The 23336-nt window shown below is 41.4% G+C and overlaps 1 protein-coding gene across 12 annotated transcripts in view; it reads right to left on the bottom strand.

The window, feature by feature from the left end:
- LOC133405878 (ephrin type-B receptor 3-like) overlaps positions 1-23336 on the bottom strand; it is a 65376-nt gene that overhangs the window by 18730 nt on the left and 23310 nt on the right. For 8 of the 12 annotated variants that reach the window (XM_061682873.1, XM_061682882.1, XM_061682877.1 and 5 more), the window contains exons 2-6: positions 15588-15652; positions 9747-10419; positions 5049-5204; positions 2880-3215; positions 681-817 (exon numbers count right to left, since the gene is read on the bottom strand). In XM_061682873.1, the coding sequence (XP_061538857.1) occupies positions 681-817; positions 2880-3215; positions 5049-5204; positions 9747-10419; positions 15588-15652 (1367 nt within the window). The remainder of the gene's footprint in view (positions 1-680; positions 818-2879; positions 3216-5048; positions 5205-9746; positions 10420-15587; positions 15653-23336) is intronic. The other 4 variants (XM_061682874.1, XM_061682878.1, XM_061682880.1 and 1 more) reach the window with 1 other exon arrangement.

Raw genomic sequence — 23336 nt, 5'->3', positions numbered from 1 at the left:
AAAATTATTCCTAATGGAAGGATGGGGAGAAGACTAGGGGTAATGTGGAAGGCAAAGAGGGAGGAAAAGTATCAGGGGTGCGCAGAAAGCTAGAGCAGTGTGGCGAAATAGTAAATACTCAGGCAGAGAGAGAATGAAAGAGGGAAATAATTTGGGGAGGATTACGCAAACAGGCGGCACGGTGGCCGACTGGTTAGAGCGTCAGCCTCACAGTTCTGAGGACACGGGTTCAATCCCCGTCCCCGCCTGTGTGGAGTTTGCATGTTCTACCCGTGCCTGCGTGGGTTTTCTCCGGGCACTCTGGTTTCCTCCCACATCCCAAAAACATGCATGAATTGGAGACTCTAAATTGCCCGTAGGCATGACTGTAAGTGTGAATGGTTGTTTGTTCCTATGTGCCCTGCGATTGGCTGGAAACCATTTCAGGGTGTACCACGCCTCCTGCCCGATGACAGCTGGGATAGGCTCCAGCACGCCCGCGACCCTAGTGAGGAGAAGCGGCTCAGAAAATGGATAAATGGATGGATGGATGGATGGATTACGCAAACAAAGATTGGGAATGGTGACTTCTCTGCAACCATGTGTTTATCAGCAGTGGCATTGTTTTCCTCATTTAAAAATGCACAGATGACACGGTGACCATGAGTGTCAGTGAAATTGGATTGAATTAGAGGACTTACATTTCTTCTTACCTTCTCATGGTACTTAATCTCATAATCCAAAATTATTCCATTGGGTTTTTCTGGAGGCAGCCAGGACAGGCTCATGGTGCTCGCAGTGGCTGCCATCAGGTGAACTGTGGGTACTGCAGACGGAGCTACAAGAAGCAAAATGAAAAGGACAAAACCCACTATTTTAGATTTCTTGTTTGGAGTATTCAAATCCTAGGCCATTGTGTACACACAGAGGCAAAGTGTTGACATTTGTAAGACCAATCACCACTATTATTGGTGAAACTTGCCGAAATGTAAAATGAACCACACATAAACATGGACACCGCATGGACTGTGATGTGAGCATAATGATATACTAACGAAACATTGTAAAAGAAACACAGAAAATTAATATAACACAGTGGTATACCACCCACCTGAGTTTTCAGGCTTTATTTGCCTTTTCAAGCCAATTGAAATGCTTTGGTGTCTCTTCCCTCTCTTCTCATTTTAGGCCTGATCTGTATCTCTGACTCACACTTTCTTACATTTGGGTCTTTGTTTCCTAACTTGAACAGTCTCACTATGAGCTCACTTTTTCCACACTTGCACCTTCGTTTGACATTTTGCAGTCTGTCAATCTTAATGTTTTTAACCCGATTGCAGCACTGTATCACCCTTTTGTCTTAAACTGTCTCCCTTTTCTCACCAACACACCAGCCCTGCAGGCTCCCAATTCTTGTTAAAACTGGGGATCAAACCGCAGTTTTTTTGTTCTCTGATCCCCCAACCCTTGCATTTTTCTCCTCAATATCCAGCTTGTGTCTGGCGCTAGGCATCCTTCTGTTCCTCCACTCCCCTCCTTCGCTTCCCAAAGCCTTTTTTCTGTCTTTCTGTCTATCTCCCCGGCAAGCCCACCCTTATGCCAGACCTCGTCCACACCTCTTTCTTTCTCAAAAGACAATCCTTCCAGAGTAGACCCCTGCTTACTCCGGCCGGGGGATTAGGCTCAGTCCTGCAGGAGCAGATGTAGAAGTCACCATGGAGGTGGCCTCCGGGGCTTATCACCACCCTTGTATTTATTTTGGTTCTTAAAGTTGAATGCACATGTGGGGAAGGTCTCAGGACTACACCGGTAATAATCTAATCACAGATGATGCACTCTTGCCCCTGTTTTCCACTCCTCCTTCTCTGACCTGACCTAGGCTACCCATGAAAAGACATTGGGTTCTGTCCTTGTCGTGCAGCACCCCTCATAAAACAATGAAGGCCTATCATAAGGGACTAGGAGCCCTCGGGTCCAAGACCCAAAAGGAGAAGGCATTGCAATAGCATTTTTGAGAAGAGAAGAGGCTCTAGGTTAAAGGAGAAGACCACAGGGAGAAGATGATGAGGGGGATGGGGCCACAAATAATGCTCTATGTTGTCTGAGCCTACAGAAAGAGCAAATTTAACAAAGCGACCAAATATATCCAAAGCTGAACTTAAGAGGCCAGAGAAAACCTTAACAAAAGCCTTTTCCACAGACTGTCACCATCAAGTATCCCAAGCCATTTAAAAAACTAATAAAAAGCAACCAACATCATAACAATCATAATAATAATAATCATAATTAGTGGTACTGCTTGGCTACGCAGCAGGCCCATAATAACAACCGATATAATCATATATTCAATATGTCTACCTTAAAAATGCATTTTATATGGTACATCACATGCCCAAAAAGGTATAATCCTGCAATCATTTATGCAAAAACAAACAAAAGAAACGAATGACTGATTACATTGACATTGATTTTACTCGTGTTGCTGTAGGCTGGTGGAACAGTGGCATAGGAACAGTTGGCTGCTAGAATATTGAGGGTTCAACATGTTGAATCCACTCCCTATTGCTCTTTGAAGTGGTGATAGAACAACGCAAGCTGTGGCTGTGTGAGAAATGTCCTTTACTAAGTATATTTTGAAAAAAAGCCCACATGTTTAGGCTAGGTAGTAGAGCTGTGTGATATACCGATATACAACCCCAATTCCAATGAAGTTGGGACGTGGTGTTAAACATAAATAAAAACGGAATACAATGATTTGCAAACCATGTTCAACCTATATTTAATTGAATCCGTATCGCATAGTTGATAGATACTATAGCTGCATAGCTGTAGATACTTTATTTATTCTGAAGGAAACTGTGGAAGATGAAGTGGCCTCATAACTGCAAAGTTGAACTTACCGGCCTGATTAGTGGTGATGTTCACAGCAGAAAACTGAGGTGTGTAAGGACTCTTGTTCGAAACTCCATTGACGGCCTGGATCTCAAAGCTGTACTGTGTATGGGCTTGTAGGTTGCGGACTGCCACTCTGCGCTGGGTCAGACCCAGGTGGCGCGGCGAGATATCCACATTGTCATCGCAGCGGGAACACATTCCCCGTTCAGGCAGGCACTTCTTACAGATGACGTTGTAGAAGGTGTCATCGCGGCCACCCAGATCCCGTGGTTCACTCCATTCCAGGACAAGCGAAGTTTCATTCACACTGGAGATGACATTGCGTGGGGCGGAAGGAACAGCTGCAAAAGACGTGATGGGATAAGGAAAATAGGTTGGGAATGAGTATAAATTAAATCTCCGTGCATAATTGGTGTGTCAAAATGTGTCTTTTTGACAGTGCAGTCATGTCTGAGACAATAAGAGTTCTGATTGTATCATTACAATTTAATTTACTGTATTTTCACAACCATAAGGCACACTTAAAAGTCTTAAATTTTCTCCAAAATGGAGATGTGTGCACCGAGTTCCAAAATCTGTAATTGTGTGACTTTGATAAGCGCTCCGCTTGACTGACTGAGAGCATTTCCTGCCGACACGCTGCTTATATAGAGGAAAGGCGGACGTGACTTAGGACAGCGTGCGGACGTTAAAGGGGAAAAGGTTCACGTGAAAGAGGATGCTAAAGGCACGCCCCCAGTAGGTATATAGCGTCGGCATGTGCATTGTGCAAAACAACATCGGTTTGGCTAAGGACCCCCGAAAATGGCACCTACGAAGAGACACGGTTACGAAGCACAGTTTAAACTGCAAGCTATCAGTTACGCGGAGGAACATGGGAATCGAACAGCCGCGAGAGAAATCAAGATCAACGAATCCATGGTTCGCAAGTGGAGGAAGCAGGAATACGAGCTTCGCCAAGTTAACAAGACGAAGCTGAGTTTCCGTGGAAACAAGGCGAGGTGGCCCGAGTTGGAAGACCAACTCGAGCAATGGATGAATGATCAAAGATCAGCCGGGAGAAGCATAATTGCTGAAGAGCCCCCCGGCAACGAGACTGACTCCGACGAGTACGAGAGGGAACCCGGCATGTTTGATGGTGAACTTGCCCAGCTGTTTATTTCGGATACAGAAGATGAGGACTTTGATGGATTTGTGGATGAGGATTGATCAAAAAATAATGTGAGTACATTCTTAAATACTTCAATAAAGTACAACCGAACTCAGTTTTGCTCCCGCTGCCTTTTTAAAAACATACACTAGCATGCATGCTAGCGTATGTTTTAGCGTGCATGCATGCTACCGTATGTTTAAAGCTAGCGTATGTTTTACCATGCCTGCGCCTTTTAATACGGTGCGCCTTATGGTCGTGAAAATACGGTAATATGTTTTCAATCATATTTGCAATCAACAACTTCAAATGTTCCCTTTTGCTGTGGTATTGTAGTTACGCATTAATTAGAACAGATTTTTCTTCTTCTTAATGAGTCTGTTCCACCAGTTCAGTGGGGAAAAAAATGGAATTGTTTCCACTCCCTGTATGTGTGTGTGTGTGCGCATGTGCATGTGTGTGTATGTGATTTGGGAGGGATGGCAAGAGTGAGAATCTATTGGCAGACACTTGGCAATTCTTATCCAATTACCGGAACCTTATCTCTCAATGCGCTAGGGGACACTCAGCCCCTCAAGACAAGGGGTAACCACCTCACCCCCGCAACAGACAGGAAATGTAGATTCTTCCCAGGTCTCCGGTGAATGTATCAGCTCCAATGGGCGCATGTTTGCGTTTAATAAAAGCGCTATGGTTAGTCTGTAAAAAACGTTGAGGAGAGGTAGACCTATGTTTGAAGGCAGCTGGGCCAGGATGATAACGTTTCAGATAACATTGGGAAAACAAGCAGAAGTGTTTGCCTTCTGTGTGCCCTGGTGGGAACAAACTCCTGTTTCGAATTGTGACAACACTTACTGATGGCCCAAAATGCATGAGTGAAGTTTGGGATTTATGGCTTTGACTTTAAAATCCATTGATCTGTCCAGCCATTTCTCACCCCAAAGTCAACTGTGACAGGCCTGTTTATGGGACATGGAGAAAGGACAGCTGGATACATAGAAAAATAAAAGCAATCTTTACTTACTTGTGCATGGGGAGTCGGGTGTGTCTATGTCTGAGCGGTAGTAACCGTTTCGACAGGAGCAAACACTTGCCGCTCCAGCGCTGGCACGGCTGTTTGTGGGACAAGGCAAGCAGATGCCTTCCCCTTGCTTGTACTTGAAAGTGCCAGGGCTGCAAGCTAATATGGAAAGGAAGAAAGACGCAAACCAAAAGTGTGACTAATCCTAATTTACTGATTCCGAAAGGAATTTGAATATTACAGGATTATGTACAATCATTCTTGGGCAAACACGTCACATTTTCTAAATAGGAAATATGGATCACTATCTTCCTTGAATAAAAATGAGATTTTGAAAGGATTTGCGACACAATTTAATTCTATAACTATGATTTTGCAAATATGTGGCCTACATTTGAAAGACTGTCTGAGATCGCATGACTCACATTTTATCTGATTGGTTAAGCTTGTTGGTTAACCTCCTTTGGTGTGCATTCACACGACTCTTTGCTGAACAACTCGCATAATATAAGGAAATGTGAATGAGACTGGTGTTTCGAATTAAGCCATTAAAACAGTACATAGCAATCTGAGCCAAAATAGGAGCACTAATTTGATGTATGCATTTTTTTATATAGATATATGAAGATGTATTTTAACACAGCCTGCCCTCAGCCTGACCTCACACCATTACTGAATCTCTTTCACCACCATGCCACTTGAGTTTTTGAAGAAAAGAGCTAAGCTTTGAACAACAGTACTAACAATTGCAGAGGTGTGGCTTTGGTGATTGATTTTTGCTGCATTTAATAAATGTCATTTGTGTAGTTGTTTAAACTACCTTTAAAACAAAAGACTAAGTGCAGAAATGCAGATAATCTGGAAGTGGGATTTAGAAGCTCTGTATCATTGAGGAAATGTCTAATTAATATATGAATGACTTTTTAGAATTATATGTAATATGTATGTAATGAAGTATGTAAAGAACTTACTCAATGTTGCTCACGACTGTTAAAGATCCAGCTGCATAAAATTGTCTCTCACTAGTTTCTGAGTTCCATTTACTTTGGTTTAGGCTTCCTGTTAAAAGGTTGGAGGTCACAGCAGCAGACCACTTATTGCTCCTGCTGCCGCGTTCCTGTTCTCCAAAACTCAATATTAGCACATGACCGCCAGTTTGCTGAGTTGTGTGCATTAACACTGAGTGTGTTTGTTCTTCAACCATTAATCAGAGTTATCCACCCCACTGGCTAAAAGGAAGTCACGCTGGATAAACGTAAAAATGACCTTGATATATAGCAGGCAGCTTCTTGCATGGCCACCAGTTGGGTGAGCAGATGCAGGTTCATTTTAGTTCACACCAATACAAAGAAAACCATAAGCAATTTCTCAACTCAAGGGAGTTAAAAATATAGGATTTTCACCGTGTTAGCCAAATGAAAGAGGTTGAGAAAGCGTCCCCATTAAATTAAGCTTTTTCCCCGTGTTTTAAAGTGCTGATCAATCACTTCTCGCAAGTAAAGAGGTCATCCTCTGCCTTTCATCCATTTCCCCCTAAGGAACCAACAAGAGAAAGAAAAAGAAAGAGACAAGGGGTAGAAAAAAAGAGAGGGAGAAGATGTGGAGGCAGTGAAAATGTTAATCCCGCAAGCGTTCCCCCCTTCCTCTCTCTCCTGTGTCTTATCCTCTCATGCAGAACATAGAGCTTAAGAAGCTGATTAAAATGAACAGTGAAATTGGAAAGTGTGGTGGAAAGAGAAAAAGAAATAGCAGCGCAAATGAGTGGAAAGGAAAGGAGAGGCTCATCGATTAATAGCAATGCACACGTCCTTACTGTAAATCGGATGGTGTAATAATGAGAGAAATGGCCTTCAGATTAGAATGAAATGAGGTGTGGGGGGAGAGTGAGCAAGAGAAAAATTGAGGGGCTTAAGGAGATATTGTGCTTTTGAAAAGAACACAGGGGTAAAAAAAAAATAATAATAATCATAACAGGAACGAGTATTATTGAGTAAAATAGAAACTAAGAACACAAATTAAGACTGGACCAATGAATCTTGGTATCGGGTCCAGTTATCAGGGCCTTATCAATCTGCTGCCAGGAATAAATTGGTTTCTGACTATTGACAATATGATGTAATACCACTAACTGGCAGAGATGTCCAAAGTACTGGATTGACTGAAACCACAGTTGAAAATGAGCAAATTATGGATAATTTCAGTTTGGGCTTTTTACGGTTTTGTTTTGGCAGTGGGCAAATAAATGTATTGGAAATTATATGTTAATGCTCAAATGTGACATACTTCATTACCACCGAGGCAGAATTCAACAAGCTAGCTTTCTATAAAGCTAACGTGGTTCATTCATTGCAGGCACTTTTGAAAAAAGACCCATAAAATAGTCTTACCTATGAAAAATTATTCCCAGTTCAGAGTTTCCCTGTTGTGATTGTACAATGTCCGCAACCGTGGAATGCGCCGACACTTCGCCCCCACTAGTTTAGCTACATGGAATGTGTCGACACGTTCCCCCGACTAGCTTAGCGTCGCCATAGGCACGCGAATGAAAGGGGAGTGTCGTGTCTATGATGTCTATGCGCTTGACTCGGTCACTTCGTTTTTTTGTTGTGCTTTTTACGTCACGTCGTCGCTAACTTTAATAGGTTTTAAAAGTAACAAGCTCTCTTTATAAATCGAAGGAGTAGAAACTGCAGATACTTGTGTTTAAACAGTAAGGAATAAAAGTAAAAAGTCACCAGAAAAATAAATACTCAAAATACAGATACCTGAAAAAGTACAAGTGCTTTGTTCTACTTAAGTACAAGTACTTCATTGGACTTAAGTACTTCTTGTACTTCTTGTACTTAAGTACAAGTAATGCGTTCCTCTCACTTCTGCTAACTGGTCACTACTTTAGGTAGATGAGATCCAATGCAAGAGCTCATTCAAAAGTGGAAGGTTTAGAAATGTAATGTCTCTTTGGATCGAAAGCCCAGTTTGATTTGGTTAACTTTTTTTAATTAAACGAACTTTCAGACATTTCACACATTTTTAGACAGTCATTAAATTTTTGTCTGGTTTCAATCATACCTTCACATGCTCACTGAGCCATACAAGTTTAAGAGGAACATATGTCAGTTGCACGCCACTGCAAACTGCAATTACAGTTAAGACCATATTGTTAAATGAATACCTCTCTGACCGTGTCAATAAAAACTGATGTTGTATTATGTTTGTAAAAGCAAAATTTATGATACAGCTCTTGTATTGGATTTCATTAGATTGTGCAAGTGTCCCTAATGTTCTGGCTGCTGATTGTTCAATGCGGACCAAGAAAAGCGCTTGTCCAATTGTCTCTCTACAAAAATTAGCCTTCTGAACCCTAAAAGCAAGGTAACTGTGCTGAAAATGCACAAACTGTGCATACATAGGCAAGTCTCCATCACCTCTGCTCATCAATAACTTTGCCAGCTCCCCCTTATCTCATCCTACTGTCTCTATTTGTCCTACACAACCCGAGCCTAATTTTACGCCCTCATACCCCTTAACACACACTTTCCATTTAACCTTCCCTCTCCTGCTGTCACCTACACTCCATTTCAGCAGAGACCTTGCTTGGCTAAATTCACCTTGCTCTCAACCTCTGTGAACTCACTGTGTTCTCAATCAGCCTTGAAACCATCATCAGGGACCTCCCTGCTTTCATAAACAGACAGCCTTTCCTGCATTTCCATTTATTTAGCAACCAGGTGCCTGGCTAAACCAAGGTCAGAAGGGTAAACTCCTGCTGACAGTGTGGATTGTTCTACCGTCTAGATATTGGATTGATGTTGCAAAATGCTAAAATTCCACACACACACACACACACACACACACATATATATATATATATATATATATATATGTTGTAACGTAAGCGTAGGATTTACCTAATATTTGATATATGGTATGAAGTAAAAAAAAAAACATAAAAAGCTGAATACTATGAATTAAGGGTTTAACATTGAACAGTTCAGCCAGGATCAGGCCGCCATTTTGCATTCACACAATTCACGCCGACAGCAAAATAAATGGTGTTATTTCTGGGATACGAATGAATATGTAAGAATTTGTGAAAGTATCAGAATTATTGCATGTCTTTACCGTTATTACGATTGTATGAAGACAAGTGAGTAATAGGTTTTAATCTAAGTAGTAGAACATAAGTAGCATAAGTAACAGATTTTGAAGGGCAGCACGTAAATTGTTTAACGCACACAGTTTTTATGAAGCTGTTTATGTCTTTACCGTTACGCGCTCTTTACTGTTATAAAAAGGAGTGTATTTAAATGGGTCACCACCATTTGCTCTGTCAATAATAATTGCCTTTAATATAAACTTTTAAATCCTCAATAATGTTTTGAAAATAGGACTTAAGGCATGGCTGTTTCAGCATGGAAGACAGTTACCATATAAAACCAAGGCAGCATTTAAAAAATTAAATTAGAATAGTTATTATTATTTTTTTTAATTTACTGTTATTTATCAAATTATATACAAATGACCCGCATAGTCCTGTTTAGCAATGATTTATGTCACTTAAACCCCAACTATTCGCTCAAATGGGAAGATTTTAATGTTTCATAAATGAATGATTAATTAATAAATTGTCAGTAGGTTCACGTTGATAAGGTTTGGCCTCATCTATTAATGTTAGATGTTACATTTCTATCATATACTCACCTTGGCATTGCGTGTCCTTCATGGCTGGTTCAAAACCAGCTGAGCAGGTGCAGGCACCCACGGGAACCATCCATTCCCCATCGCCATTGCAGTAGAGCTTTAGTGGCACAGACACCTCCAAGGCATTGGGGACACACGTTCCAGGTGCAATCACCAAAGAAGTTGCCTCAGCTCCAGTTGCTGTTTCTGGAAATACTGCAAAGTTTGCAATGGTGGTGGAGCACTTCTTATAAAAAACCCTCACTGAGATGAGTGACATGCAAGCCCCAAGGTCCTGGAAGGCCAAGTAGAACCCGGCTTTAGACAAAGGCCCAAAACTTCTGACTTTAGTGTTAACCACTCCGGAATCGAGTTTGGAAAAGCTTGTATCTGGGGCAATGGTGTCCACTTTCACATATGGGTTTTCCATCCAGAATGGACTGGTTGCTGTGGCTGAGTCGGAGTCAGACTCATAGTAGAAGAGGTTGAAGGTCTCTTTGCAGGAACCTGGGATGTTTGGGATGCTGTTGCAATCACGCACTGTGAATTTCATCTCTACGTATACACGCAGCACATCTTTTCTTGGGATAAAGTCACTGCGTAGCCAGTTATTCTGGTTGAGCTCTCTTACATTACATACTTGGTAAGTCCGAATGGGATTCATGGCATCATCATAGCCACTCACTTCTTCCCACTGGAAAGAAAGAGGCAAAAACAGGTTAGACAATCTTATTGCTATGTGCTGTAATATATATAGGTTAGCTTATAGAGTAAATGGAGAAGGCCTATATATTTGAAACACTGAAGCAGGGGAGTTCTGAAAAACACCACATTCATAAATACATTGTCAAAGTACTACATTTCCCCATCAATGCCAGTCAAAACACAACATCGCTATCTTTTTTATCACTTCTATATCCAGAGCGGTTGCATGTTTCAAGCACACCAGGAGAAGCTAATGCATGCTCTTATTCCAGGTAGACACGACTATTGTAATGGTCTTTTGACTGGACTCCCCCAAAAGAGCATTACACAGCTGCAACTAATTCAGAATGCTGCAACTCGGGTTCTGAGCAGAACAAAGACATCAGAACACATTCCTCTAAAAGTCTCTACACTGGCTCCCACTCAGTTATCGAATGTACTGCATAGTTCTGCTACTGGTCTATAAATCACGACATGGCATCGATCCTGAATACATTAAAGAAATGCTAATGGGTTATAAACCCTGTTGGGCTCTGAGATCGACAGACTCAGGTCAAATATTGGAGCACAGAGTCCAAAGCAAAAATGGTGAAGCAGCATTTACAGTAGCTGTTATGCTGCACACAAATGGAATAAGTTGCCAACAAAAGTGAAGTCAGCCCTAAGTGTCAATGTTTTTAAATCCAGGCAAAAAACTATTCTTTTTTTCTCATGCCGATGATTGAGCATTTTAAAACATTTTCCTTTTTTTTTTTTTTTTTTTTGTATGATCTTTCTTGGACTGTACATTTTTAGCAATCTTAGTAAGCTGTCTTTTAATTTACTGTCTTTTTGGTCTTTGTTTTTAAATTATTTTAATCATGAAAGCACATTAACTTACATTATGTATAAAATGCGCTATTTGAATAAATTTGCTTTGTCTTGTATTGGATGTTATTCAATTCTGTCGGTACTGTATATCTAAGTTGCCAGTGATTGAGTGTGTCTCCCTAGTTAGTGTGGAAAAAAGACAAAGATGAGAACTGCAAATTCATCACAATTACAGCAGCCTGACATATCCTGAACCCACAGTCACCACTGCATGTTTAACACATTCAGATATCTGGGTAGAGGGAATATACAGATTACTTTTTAACCAATTACACTTGAAAGTGCAATTATTGTGACATCCTCTGATATGAAAGAGAGAGTGTGCTGCTTAACATGCTTCTTGTTTGTTTCATTTCACTACATCTTTCAATGCTACTGCAGCACCCTAGGGGTGAATTACTAAGGATAAAACTGGATTAAAATTTCCTAAACTTTGATTACCAGCTTCATTAAATGAGTGAACGCAAACCAGGCTGTAAAAAGCTTCGGTGTGAGACACTGTAATCTAATGCAATTTTCGTCGTAAATGAGGACACCACAATTAAATACTCTCACTTCAAACGGCAATTCCTGTGAGCACAGTGTGTCTGTGTGGGTGGATGTGGTGGGGACCTGCTCTGATTTCCACGCAAACAGTGTGTGTTCATTTAGTAAGCTTAGCCGTCGTTTATTTGCACGATACATTTAAACCACAAAGGCAACTCCAAATGTTTTATGTGTTAATGTTATGGTGTAGTAGTTAATCCTTACAGATGAAGAATGTTGCTCTTATTATACCTCATCTAAAGCATCAGCTTGACCCTGTGACCTTCTCCTTACAGAAGGACTTTTTAGTTTTTATTGTCCAAGTCTAGTACACGTAAATAGAGAGAGGGATTATATGAAACTAAATGAAAAGCACTTAGTAATAAGGTTCACATTTGAACATTTGAAACTAAGACACCCGTCAAACTCCAGCATCAGTTGTTTCCTTTAAATTGCCGAGCATGCTAATTAAGGCTAAAATATGGATGTGAGGGTTTCAAGGCTATTCATCTAAGACCTGAGGTGCTGTAAAATAGAAGGACGAGGATGGACATAGCTCGGCCCTGAGATTAAAACGACGGTCTGGCAGGAAGTAAGTAGAAGAGGGAACCCATAATCACTTGCTAGGTCAATGGGATGGCTAAAAGCATGAAGTCCCAATGGAGATTTAGTTAAGTGTAATGCATCACTCACCGCGAAAGAGCAAAGTGTTTGTGTGTCCGCGCTTGAATGTATGTTACTAAGGGTGTGTACTTTCCAGGACAATCTACTCTACATGTGTGTTTACAGAAAGGTCACCAGACACACAAAGTAGTAGAACTCATTTACATGATCATTTACGCAGACTGAATGAATTAAATCGTTTGGGTGAATAAAGGAGCGGCACGGTATCCGACTGGTTAGCACATCTGCCTCACAGTTCTGAGGGACCGGGTTCAAACCCGGTGGGGAGTTTGCATGTTCTCCCTGTGCCTGCAGTTTTCTCTGGGTACTCTCGTTTCCTCCCACATCCCAAAAATATGCACGGTAGGTTAATTGGAGACTCTAAATTTTCCGTAGGTGGGAATGGTTGTTTGTTTGTATGTGCCCTTCGATTGGTAGGCGACCGTTTCAGGGTGTAGCCTGCCTCTCGCCCAGAGTCAGCTGGGATAGGCTCCAACACGCCCATGATCCTAATGAGTATATGTGGTTCAGGAAATGGATGGATGGGTGAATAAAGGTAGTCATGAAACGGGATAGCATTGGTGACCAAAATTATCACTGCTATCCCTTCTATCACAATATTCCTGAAATAAAAATTGCAGATACTCACACCGAAAACATTTTTTTTTTTTTTATACAAAATAAATTTTCATGCATGCAAGACCCTATAAAAGGTCTTTAAAATGACTAACAAAAGTGATATGCAATAAAATATTTACCTAACAGCAAACTTGTTTTGGTGTACAGTTTTGTTTGGTAATCACAGAAAGATTTGACATGTTACCCTAACTAATCAGTATTCATATTTACAACCACTTGAATCATTAAATGTATTCCTTCTTTCCAATTATTTTATTGTTTTTTCATTTTAGAAGATAACCACTAACCATAGCTTTCTGCTTTGTAAAAAAAAAAAAAAAAAAAAAAAAGAGCACCCAAAATTTGGGCAAATGACATTTATTATGTATTATCACTATTAGACACTGGGCACAAACACTCACTGGCTACAACATGGATGCATATCCACAATTTAATGAAATCAAAATAAGTGGTGAAATAGAGAGTCTGAAACTCAAGAAAATACCCTTCAATACTTACACAAACACATAAATCTGGATTTCGCATTACACAACAAAAAGGGCGCAAAATTAGAAAATACAGGGGGTCCTTAACAGCCCTGCGATGGTGTGCAATGAACTAAGAATACGTTATCACGTGGCCCTAGACGACACACTCCGTTAGCTCTGCACTTACTGTTTTTCATTTGCTTGTTTTTTATTCATGACATAGAAAGGTTTTTAATACCAATAGCGTATTTACTCTAATTAAGACCCTTCTACTGAATTAGCGTAGGTTTAGTGATAGACTACAGTGCATGTCAATTTAATAAAAAATTTAGGTTACATCGCCGCCATAGGAACACAACTCATAAACCAAGGACCCCTGAATACTGCAACATATGTCTGCTTTTATTGGATTTCTAATGCCAAAAGCGGGCAGGGGAAATTTTAGCGTAGACGTTTTTTGTTGTTGCAACACTGTAAAGCATGACAGAGAAGTCGTGACTCAGACGAGCCAGGAGAGCCTCTCGGGATAGTGTTGTCTGTGAGTGGATCTATTTTGAGGCTTTTTTTTAGAGTACTGAATTTGACATTTATCTTTCTCTCTTCCTGGTCTCAGTATTTCACTATGTATTTTCAGTCGCTGTAATGGCACCTCTGTAACACAAGTCTATCATAACAAGCAGCAAATGTAAAGAGTGAGTGTCAATAAGGGCAACATGCACATTTGGTGGTGATAAGCACAAAATAAACACGTCCTAGTTTCTAGGAATGGTGATTTTGGCAATCTGGAGGTTTTCTCGAGCCTTTCCATCATTTAAAAAGGAGCATCTGTTGCTCAGGGATGTATGTGTTTTTGAATTTGCATGCTATGTTACATTGGTCCTTTGCTGCCACAGTGAAGCTTAATGATGGGAGTTGGGGTCAGAGAGCAGGAGGAGGAGATGGACGGCAGTGAGAAGGCAAAGAACTATGGTGGGCGTTTGTTAATTTGATTGTTGCAGCTCGAGTAATCTGGCTCCATTAAGGGCGAGTTACTTATAGCAAAAGAAAAAGGGAAAGCAGAACTAGAAGGGTGGATGACTTGGAACAACTGGGTTGGAATTTCCATATCAGTGTGTTTGGATGTAAACAAAATATAAATATGGGTGCCCCACCTTTTAGAGCACAAGGACCACAGTGACAGGGCCACACAAAGGATTTGGGAGCAATGCTGGTAGGCTTTGAAGTATATTTGAGGAGAGGTCAAGACTGTTTTTTGGCCTCCTCCTTAACCCATTGTGGAAACCACATGGGGAAATAATATGAAACTGTCAATGGTACTTTGTGTGTGGCAGATTTCAGTGCATCCAATGGGTCAATACCAAGAGATAGCTTAACCTTGAGAGGCAAACTGAGTTTTACATTTTTAGTATATTGAGGCACGTGGAGCTAAACATCTGTTGCATATAATGCATATCTGTTTGAATACTTAAGCATATTGGTTAAAAAAGATGCATATACATAACCTTAACCTTTATGCCAACAAATGGTTAATCTACCTCAAAATCGATGTATAAGTTTGGTAAAATAACTTTGCCAAACGATCCATCCATCTGACAGGTGACCTGCACTTCTTTGATGAATTTGTAAACCCATCAGAAAGTGAATCAACATCCCACAAGGCACAGTCAATAAACTTCTACATCACTTCTACATATGCATTGGATGAGTTACTGTACGTTGTATTGTGTGAAATAAATGATGGTCAAAACAATGTGAAACTTTAGTTCAGTTTATGTTAAATAAACTGCACATTTTAGAGTGGCCTTTTGCTGTGACTGAGCCATATAGGATTTACAGTGTATATTGCAGTATTGGGCATTGATAGTGTAGTGCTTTACCAAAGCTGAGACCAGTCCAATGGGAAACCTTTTTTAATTTCATGGGAAGTCAGGGTGAAAACGTGTTATGTTTATGAATGTTTGTGCACATCAAACAGGCTGCACCATAAACTCACCCCAGTCTCAGGGTGTGAAGTCCAGGCTAACTCTGTAGTGGCCCACTTGGTGTCCATCAGTGTTTCTGGAAACGGAAGCAGAATATCCAGGTCAGAGAAACAAGAATAATTACAGATGAGTTCAATAGAAATTTCACTTGATTTACAATCAATTGAGAGTGTGAGTGGAAGATCTCCAAACAGAGATCTCAGTGATAGAACCTTGATTGCACCTCCATGTTAAACTAATTAGCCCTCATTGCATATGTGCTTTTACACAGAAGGAATGGGGGAGATGAACGTAACTATGAGTACCACTAAGAAGAAAAGGGTTCTGCTTTCCACAAGGCACTGTCTCACACACACACATACGCTTACAGTAACAGGTTGTAAAACTTGACATGATATATAAGCCGACAGAAGGCTTGAATAAGGGGTGATAAAGTTGGGTGACACAAAAGAGCAGCTCAACACTGGAATAAAGGTCAACACGCTTCAATTAATTTCCCTTTCTGACAAAACGACACACTTTAACTCTTGACTTGCAAATAAACACTTACGATACGCTCCTCAAACACAATATGGTGGACAACGTACACCGCTGCAAATCCACTTTTCTACTCTCAACCTCTATTTTCCGGTCTCGTGTTTCTTCTTCTTGTTTTTCTTCTTCCATGCTGCCAGCTTTGTGCTAGCGGAGAAAGAGGAAAATAAATGGGGAGTCTTTTATTACCTGGAGCTCAAAGCATGGCGTGCATCCACGGTTATTATTTCTACCACTGTGGTATGCGACAAGATAGTATAAAACGATGAAACGGCAGTACTGATTATTGGGCTTGTCCTACTTCTGGTCATGGGTAGAAGCATTTCCTTTCCCTTTGCGCGTTTCTTCATAATGTGACACTGCTGACCAACAATTTAGACTATCCATCTATCCATTTTATGAGTCGCTTATCCTCACAAGGGTCGCGGGAGTGCTGGAGCCTATCCCAGCTATCTTCGGGCAGGAGGCGGGGTTCACCCTGAACTGGTTGCCAGCCAATCACAGCAAAAATATTCACTGGTCACAAACTTCGGACACTATTTTGAGTTTACCCCAAAGGTGTTAGATAGGGTTAATGTCAGCAATATGAAAGTCAGCAAAAGTCCTTACTGAGCAGAATTACATAAACACTACTTGGAGCATTTCTATCAATGGGTGGTTTTCAGGCCAAGGAAGAACCTATTAATTCAGTATAAAGTTGCATATCCAAGATTGATTAAAAGGTGTGTTTCAAACCTTGAATACATACAGTGTATTTACTTTCTTATGTGAACAAACTAGTAAGTGGAGCAGAATGAAAAGGCATGTTCTACGGCTGTCGACATACCTTCCAATTACTGTGGTATTGAAGAGCACCAAAGGTGACAAGCATCATTGAAGTCAAAGAGCTTGTGAATTACAACTGTAAATTTGGCATGTGCGTGGAGCTGAGAATTCCTGGTGAATTATAGCCCCCGTGTGCTTCGAGTTAACGTTTGGATATGGATATGTAACTGTTGCACTGCCGAGCAAAAGCGTTAACAAGGTTTATAACAAAAAGTAACGTAAAATGTGATTGTGTACGTAGCTTTAGCATGGCCCCCCTCAGGCGTCATGGCCTGGAACTGGGAAACTACTGACAACTGTCTCTATTGGAGTGGCTGCGGGAGCTGAAGTGAATAGAATATACACGCAGCTGTACAAAGTCAAAGCCGGCTTGCTTTGTCAAACCATTCTGCGCTTCTGTGCTGATGCTGAAAATGCTTTAGAAAAAACAAATCACAAAGGCAGTTCGCTTTTGTTGATGCTCTCTCATTGTATGACCGCGCCATTTGCCCCAGACAAGCACAAACTTTTTTTCATCTCAAAAAGTGTGTCAATGGATATTAGCTGCAAAACTTCCCATGACTCATAACATGACAATGGGTGATTTGAGGCTTGTTACTGCTAGCTACGCAGGTAGTAAGTAAGCTGAGTGGTGGAAATGATACACCTCCGCTGACGGTGTTTTATTATTATTATGACTGAGCCGTTTGTACCTTGCGCCCGGCTTATCATTACAGCTGACCTTTCTGAGAATGATGCAGACACACTGCAGTACATTATGGTGCGAATAGGAAGTAACAACGAGGGAGAAAGCAGCAGTGGTGGGAAATAGGAAAAAAGGAGATATGCAAAGCACACACCTGTGCAGTTTGGCTTTGTGGTTTGGATTATTCAGGAGTATGCAGCAATAACACACACACACACACACACACACGCACCCATACACACAAACGCCGTCCCCTCTTTCTAGATGCATCTGCATTGTTGAAGGCCTGGGCTTGCATGTATCCAAGAGTGTGTATGTGTGCATGCGTGCATGTGTAGGTGTGTGTGTGTGCGCGTACATGTGTGTGTTTGGTGCAAAGCCCTGTATTGTGCCCAAAGTGGAGCACCGATTCTTAGTCAATGGGCCAAAGTTAAAACCTGGATGACCTCTCTCTAACCAGGCCACTCCCTGTCATTTAGTGTGTGTTATCTTTCTGTGTTGGTTTGACTAATACACCAGACAAAAGAAACTCATGTTTATAGTATTAGCAATATTCATGACTTTACGTTAAAGTCAAAGCCACCTGTACTGTCACAGGAGAGTTGTTTGGTCTCAAAATATCGACTTTTGTTGTTGTTGCTCTTTGAAATCTTAAAAAAAAAAAACATTCTAACCGTGTGACTGTAGTGGGAGAGTTAAAGAACCAGAAGGACAGGTTGAGGGGAAAAACAAGCCTGATGTCACTATGAGACCCTCCTCAGTACAAAGAACATGCATCAGTTTACCTTTTAGCTTCCCTATGTTGACATCATTTCAATGAACCTTTTCCAATTCCTGTATATATGAACAAAGATGTGGAGTGAGTGCATCTAACAGGACATGGAAAAGCAAACAAAGTAAATCAGGTGAATGATCATGCTTAACATTGGATGCAAAACACACATGCAGAGGGGCTCCTAAACTTCTTGTTACCTGTTGCTTACTTTCTCTAGTGTGACCTAGCTCTTTTCAAAAGTTCTTCCTCATTGCCCTCCATTCTCCTTTTTGCTGATCTCAATGTGTGTTTGTGTGATAGATATGACTTGCAGCATACATGAGTGTTTTTCGAGCTCCGACCGCTCACTCAGCCTATTCAATTAGCCCATCGCTGTTTGAGCAACCTGGGGAACGCTTTGGTGAAGCAGTATTACTGATTGAGGTCAAATGCACCCAGGATTAACATAACAAACATGGCAGTGACATTTGTTTTCTCTGCATGCCACTATTGTATGAGGGGGAAAATGTAGGAATATAAACGGGAAAAATCTTAAAGTGGGCACTCACGCACGCACACAAAAGAGTAAGGTACATGCAAAGCACCCCTTCACCCTCTCTTTAATCCTGTAATGACAGGGCTGTGCTAATAACAGGGGAGGGCACTGAAGCATTTATCCCTATGGCCGCACCACACACACTCACTCATACACAAACTCAAAACACACACAGGACTCTGAGTTACAAAGCTCCTTAAAATATTTATTTTGTGAACACAAGACACTAGAGATGGAAAGTTTTCATCTTTGTCAATTAATTTCAAACATGAGCTTTCGGCAATGATTTTTAATATATTTATTTCAGATTAATGCCTCGATACAGAACGCATACGGAAGGAAGGTCGAACAGTTCTTTGGGAACCGTAGTTCACTTACTGTGTGTTGCCGAGAAGTGACGTCATCGGGCAGCACCGTCTTATTGACGGCTCGCCAGAACAAGCGCACGTTTTGCTGTGACGCTAACTTTACGTCCAAGCTGTTTTTGTTGCTACGCATTGCTAACGGAAGTGGCTAAGACGGCTACCAACAGCAAGACCCTTCACGGAACCTGCATGTCGTTTTTTTTTTTTTTTTTTTTTTTTTTGGGCGGGGGGGAAACTCATAGAAACGGACAACGGCCTAGAGTCTCACAATGCTGCTGCTTCCCGCCACGAAAGGCAGATGTGAAAGCAGACAAGGAGTTTGTCTCGCTGACACAGCAGGTGATTGAACTACTGCAACAACAGGACATTTTCAGAGCACTACTTCAACAGCACGAAAACTTGCTTTGTCACAATTATCGTAGACTCAAAAAGAAAAAAAAACAGACTGGAAGCACTTTCAATGGAGATACAGTACAGACGGTAAAAGCAATCTTAGTTTCTAACAGTCACAAATCTGAAAATTCACTTGAGAAGTTTGCAATTTAGCAGAAAGTAAAAAAACATGCAAATAAGAACTAAAGGCCTCTTTATACTCCCTTGCTCGCAGGGCCGACAACGCCTGCATTGCATCACGTGACCGACGAATTGGTCTGCACGGCCCCTCTGCGTAGCTTGACGCGCAGACTGCAAAAATTGTTGCTGCGCGTCGAACACCGCAGATATCATCTCTCATGATTGGTCCGTTTTAGTCACATGCTGCGATGATGTACTCAGCGTGCCCCTTGGGTCTACATACCATCTACGCCGCCACCTTCTCGATCGATTTTGCAGCATAATTAAACGTATCATTTGGTCATCTAGGTCCATTTGTTCTAACAGACTTTGTTCCAGGGTCGCCATTGTTGTTGCTTTGTTCCTTGTTACTGCAAACTCCACCCTGTGGTGTCCTAGCCAATACCAGCCGTAGCGACACCCCCGACTTGGAGGTGAACTGCAGTACATTTTCAAAACTGCGCGTGTGGGTTGCGTTCGAGTATAAAGGCAAACTACGCGAGGGACAGCCACAGTGATGTCCTCGCGGTCGCCGTCCGCGCGAGTATAAAGAAGCCTTTCGAAACATATCAACACATTTTTAAAAAGGCCACACAACAGCATGTGTTTCATGAATGGTTTTAATGTATGTTGTGAGGCATCTAATCTAACCTTAGAAGCAGTATTATGCACTCCACTTATTGCACTTCAAATTTTGTGGACTGTTTTACAGTACCTGCATTTGATTTGTGGATAGTTCATCTGATAGAAAGTTAATACATTTTTCAAAAATGGTATTTTTTTGTTGCGTTTTTATTACACAATACTCATTGTGATCTTTTATTTTTAATCTCACACTTTACAAATACCCAAATAAAAAAACTAAAACTAATACTGAAACTAATAATAACTAAACTAAAATGAAATAATAATTCATTTAAAAAAAACTAACAAACCTTCTCTAAAAAGTAATTAAAAACAACTGAATTTGAAAAAGAAAAGTCAAAAGGAAATAAAAACTAACTATAATGGGAACTATTATAACCTTGGTTTGCAGATACAGCAATTTAGTCAAGTCTCTCAGGCATCAAGGAAACATGCCATCTTCAGATTCAGATTGTCATTGCCCGTTTGCTTGCTGTCCTCCATGAACCAGGAAGTAGCATGCGAACAAACAAACAGGTAGACAAACAAGCACAAATATGACCCTCTGCAATTTTTGGCTTTGGTGGAGGCCTGTGCTCTACCGAGTGCCCCTTTAGTAAATAATCCATAAGAAGCCAAGATGCTACATGAATGTTACACATGGCTTGTTTTTTCTGGGGTGCACAACAATATGGCTTCTCTTCATTTAAGCTGACATATTAGTAAAACACGACAGGTGAAAAATGATTAAAACAAGGCAAATTAAGGGCCTTAAAACCCATAATGACTCCCTAAAATCCTTCCCTTTGGCCCTCCTCCTCCATAGCTTAATTATCTTCCCCTGACCTTTTTTCTTCAAATTGCTTTTGTTGCGTTGCTCCACAGTCAAACACGACAAGCACATGGCAACCTGGCATGGGGTGGCCACTCCATTAAAATACTGTGGCGCCTGGTTGCCAAACACTTGAGCTTCTGTTTAGCCACAGAAACAGTGAAATGTGTCAACATGGAGTGTGAGGACCCCACGCTCAACTTATTAGCGCTATTAGCCCGATTGCTTTGTGCGCTATCTTTGTTGGCTCGGCTTTTGTCATCCACAGAGGAGCTGAGGCACAGAAAGAGGAAGAAGAGGGAGAAAAAGAGAGCAGGAGGAGAGGTGCTATTGAAATTCAAATTGCTCAAGCAGTCTTTTTTTGCCTTTGTACGGGGCCAGAGAGCCATGATTAAGAGAGGTCCACCCCCCTGAAACCCCCCCTTTTTTTTTCGGTCAAAACCACCCCTTTAGCACGCACATACAGACACACATGCTCACACACGCTCACACTGGGACGGTCGGTAATTGGTTGCTGTTACATAGACGGGGGCCAAGGAGGTGATTCCTCTGTGGAATTCCTGAACGGACTTGCCTCCCATGACAAATGCCCCCCCTTCTTCTGTCTACACACACACACACACATACACACACACACACTCACACTCATACTTCACCCGACTAGCTCTCTGTCAGTCATGCCACAATGGCTGTCACACAAGACGTTTGCGGTGTGTTTGTGCTAACAGGGCTACACTCCCGAAGGCAAGCAAATAAGCTCTCTGCTTACCTTGCTGTCTGTGTCTTCCCCGTGCGTCATCGCTCTCTGTGCGCAAGTCTGATGAACTGTCTTTGCCCTTTGCATTTGCCACTAGGCTCTTGCCCTCAATTATTTCCTTCCTCGCCAATCTCAGCACTGCTCGACTTGCAACAGCGTCCCTCTCATTTTGAATTAAAATGTTGGAGTCAATAGAGGTAATTTGTGACACGCTGCACAGTGCAAATTGTATAAAAATGTGTATGTGTGTTATCGCAACCACTCATGCTATTGCCTTTTTCAAGCGCTAATGATGTCTAGCGTAGTTCCTGTATTGCTGATGGAATGGGCTCTTTGTCTTTGCCTCCTCGTCCATCTTTCATCTCTTTCCGCTAAGCCCACCGCTAGTCGCCCTCCTCATCCCCTTCTCTCACTAACTCCGCTAATTACAAAGCACAGAGGATCTGACGAACAGGTAGCCCCGGGGCCAGCTGTCTGTAAACCAGGTGTGCCTCTCCATGTATATGTGTGTCCAATGCGCGTCAGGATGTGCCATGTGCAAGACTGTGTGCTCATGTTAACTCATTAGAAGCTGTCCGTTTGCAGTTTGGATGAATTTATATATATGTGGAGAACTAGTCAAAACGAAACCCTCATTGTTTTGACATTGCGTCAGCAATAATAATAACTTTTCAAATTGAATTATGCCAATTACATGATGAGACAGAGCCAGTTTAGTCTGTATTTGTTAATGGAATTGGGAATATCAGTTTGTATGATTTAATACAACAATCAAATGAAATAAAATAAATATTATTAACAGAAATTTTTTTTATTTTTTTAAATTTTTATTAACCTGCCCTGTTCATCTGCATGGCCATGCAGAATGGTGGATCTGTATGCCTGTTGAGCTGGAACAGGTTTGCTGTGCAACAGGGGAGTTTGAAATACTCCCTCTGCTTATTTTGTATTTTTTTATTATTCTGATGTTTATTGAAAATGCAGCCTGACAGAAAAGGGTTTTAGGGGGCAGACCGAGGGACAGAACCGACAAGGGGACTCGGGGTGCGAACCACAGCTGAACAACGGTTAGACAGTCTTGACATTTGAATACAAATGACTAAAACTAAATAATTGGCTGGCAACCAGTTCAGGGTGTACCCCGCCTCCTGCCCGATGACAGCTGGGATAGGCTCCGGCACGCCCGCGACCCAAGTGAGGAGAAGCGGCTCAGAAAATGGATGGATGGATGGATGGATAAAACTAAATAACTAAATTTTGGTCTAAAAATGTCAGT

This window comes from Phycodurus eques, chromosome 8 (assembly GCF_024500275.1).
Source record: "Phycodurus eques isolate BA_2022a chromosome 8, UOR_Pequ_1.1, whole genome shotgun sequence".
In the NCBI taxonomy this organism is placed as follows: domain Eukaryota; kingdom Metazoa; phylum Chordata; class Actinopteri; order Syngnathiformes; family Syngnathidae; genus Phycodurus; species Phycodurus eques.
The sequence above is the reverse complement of the archived record's forward strand: the minus strand, read 5'-3'. Positions and strand labels throughout refer to the sequence as shown.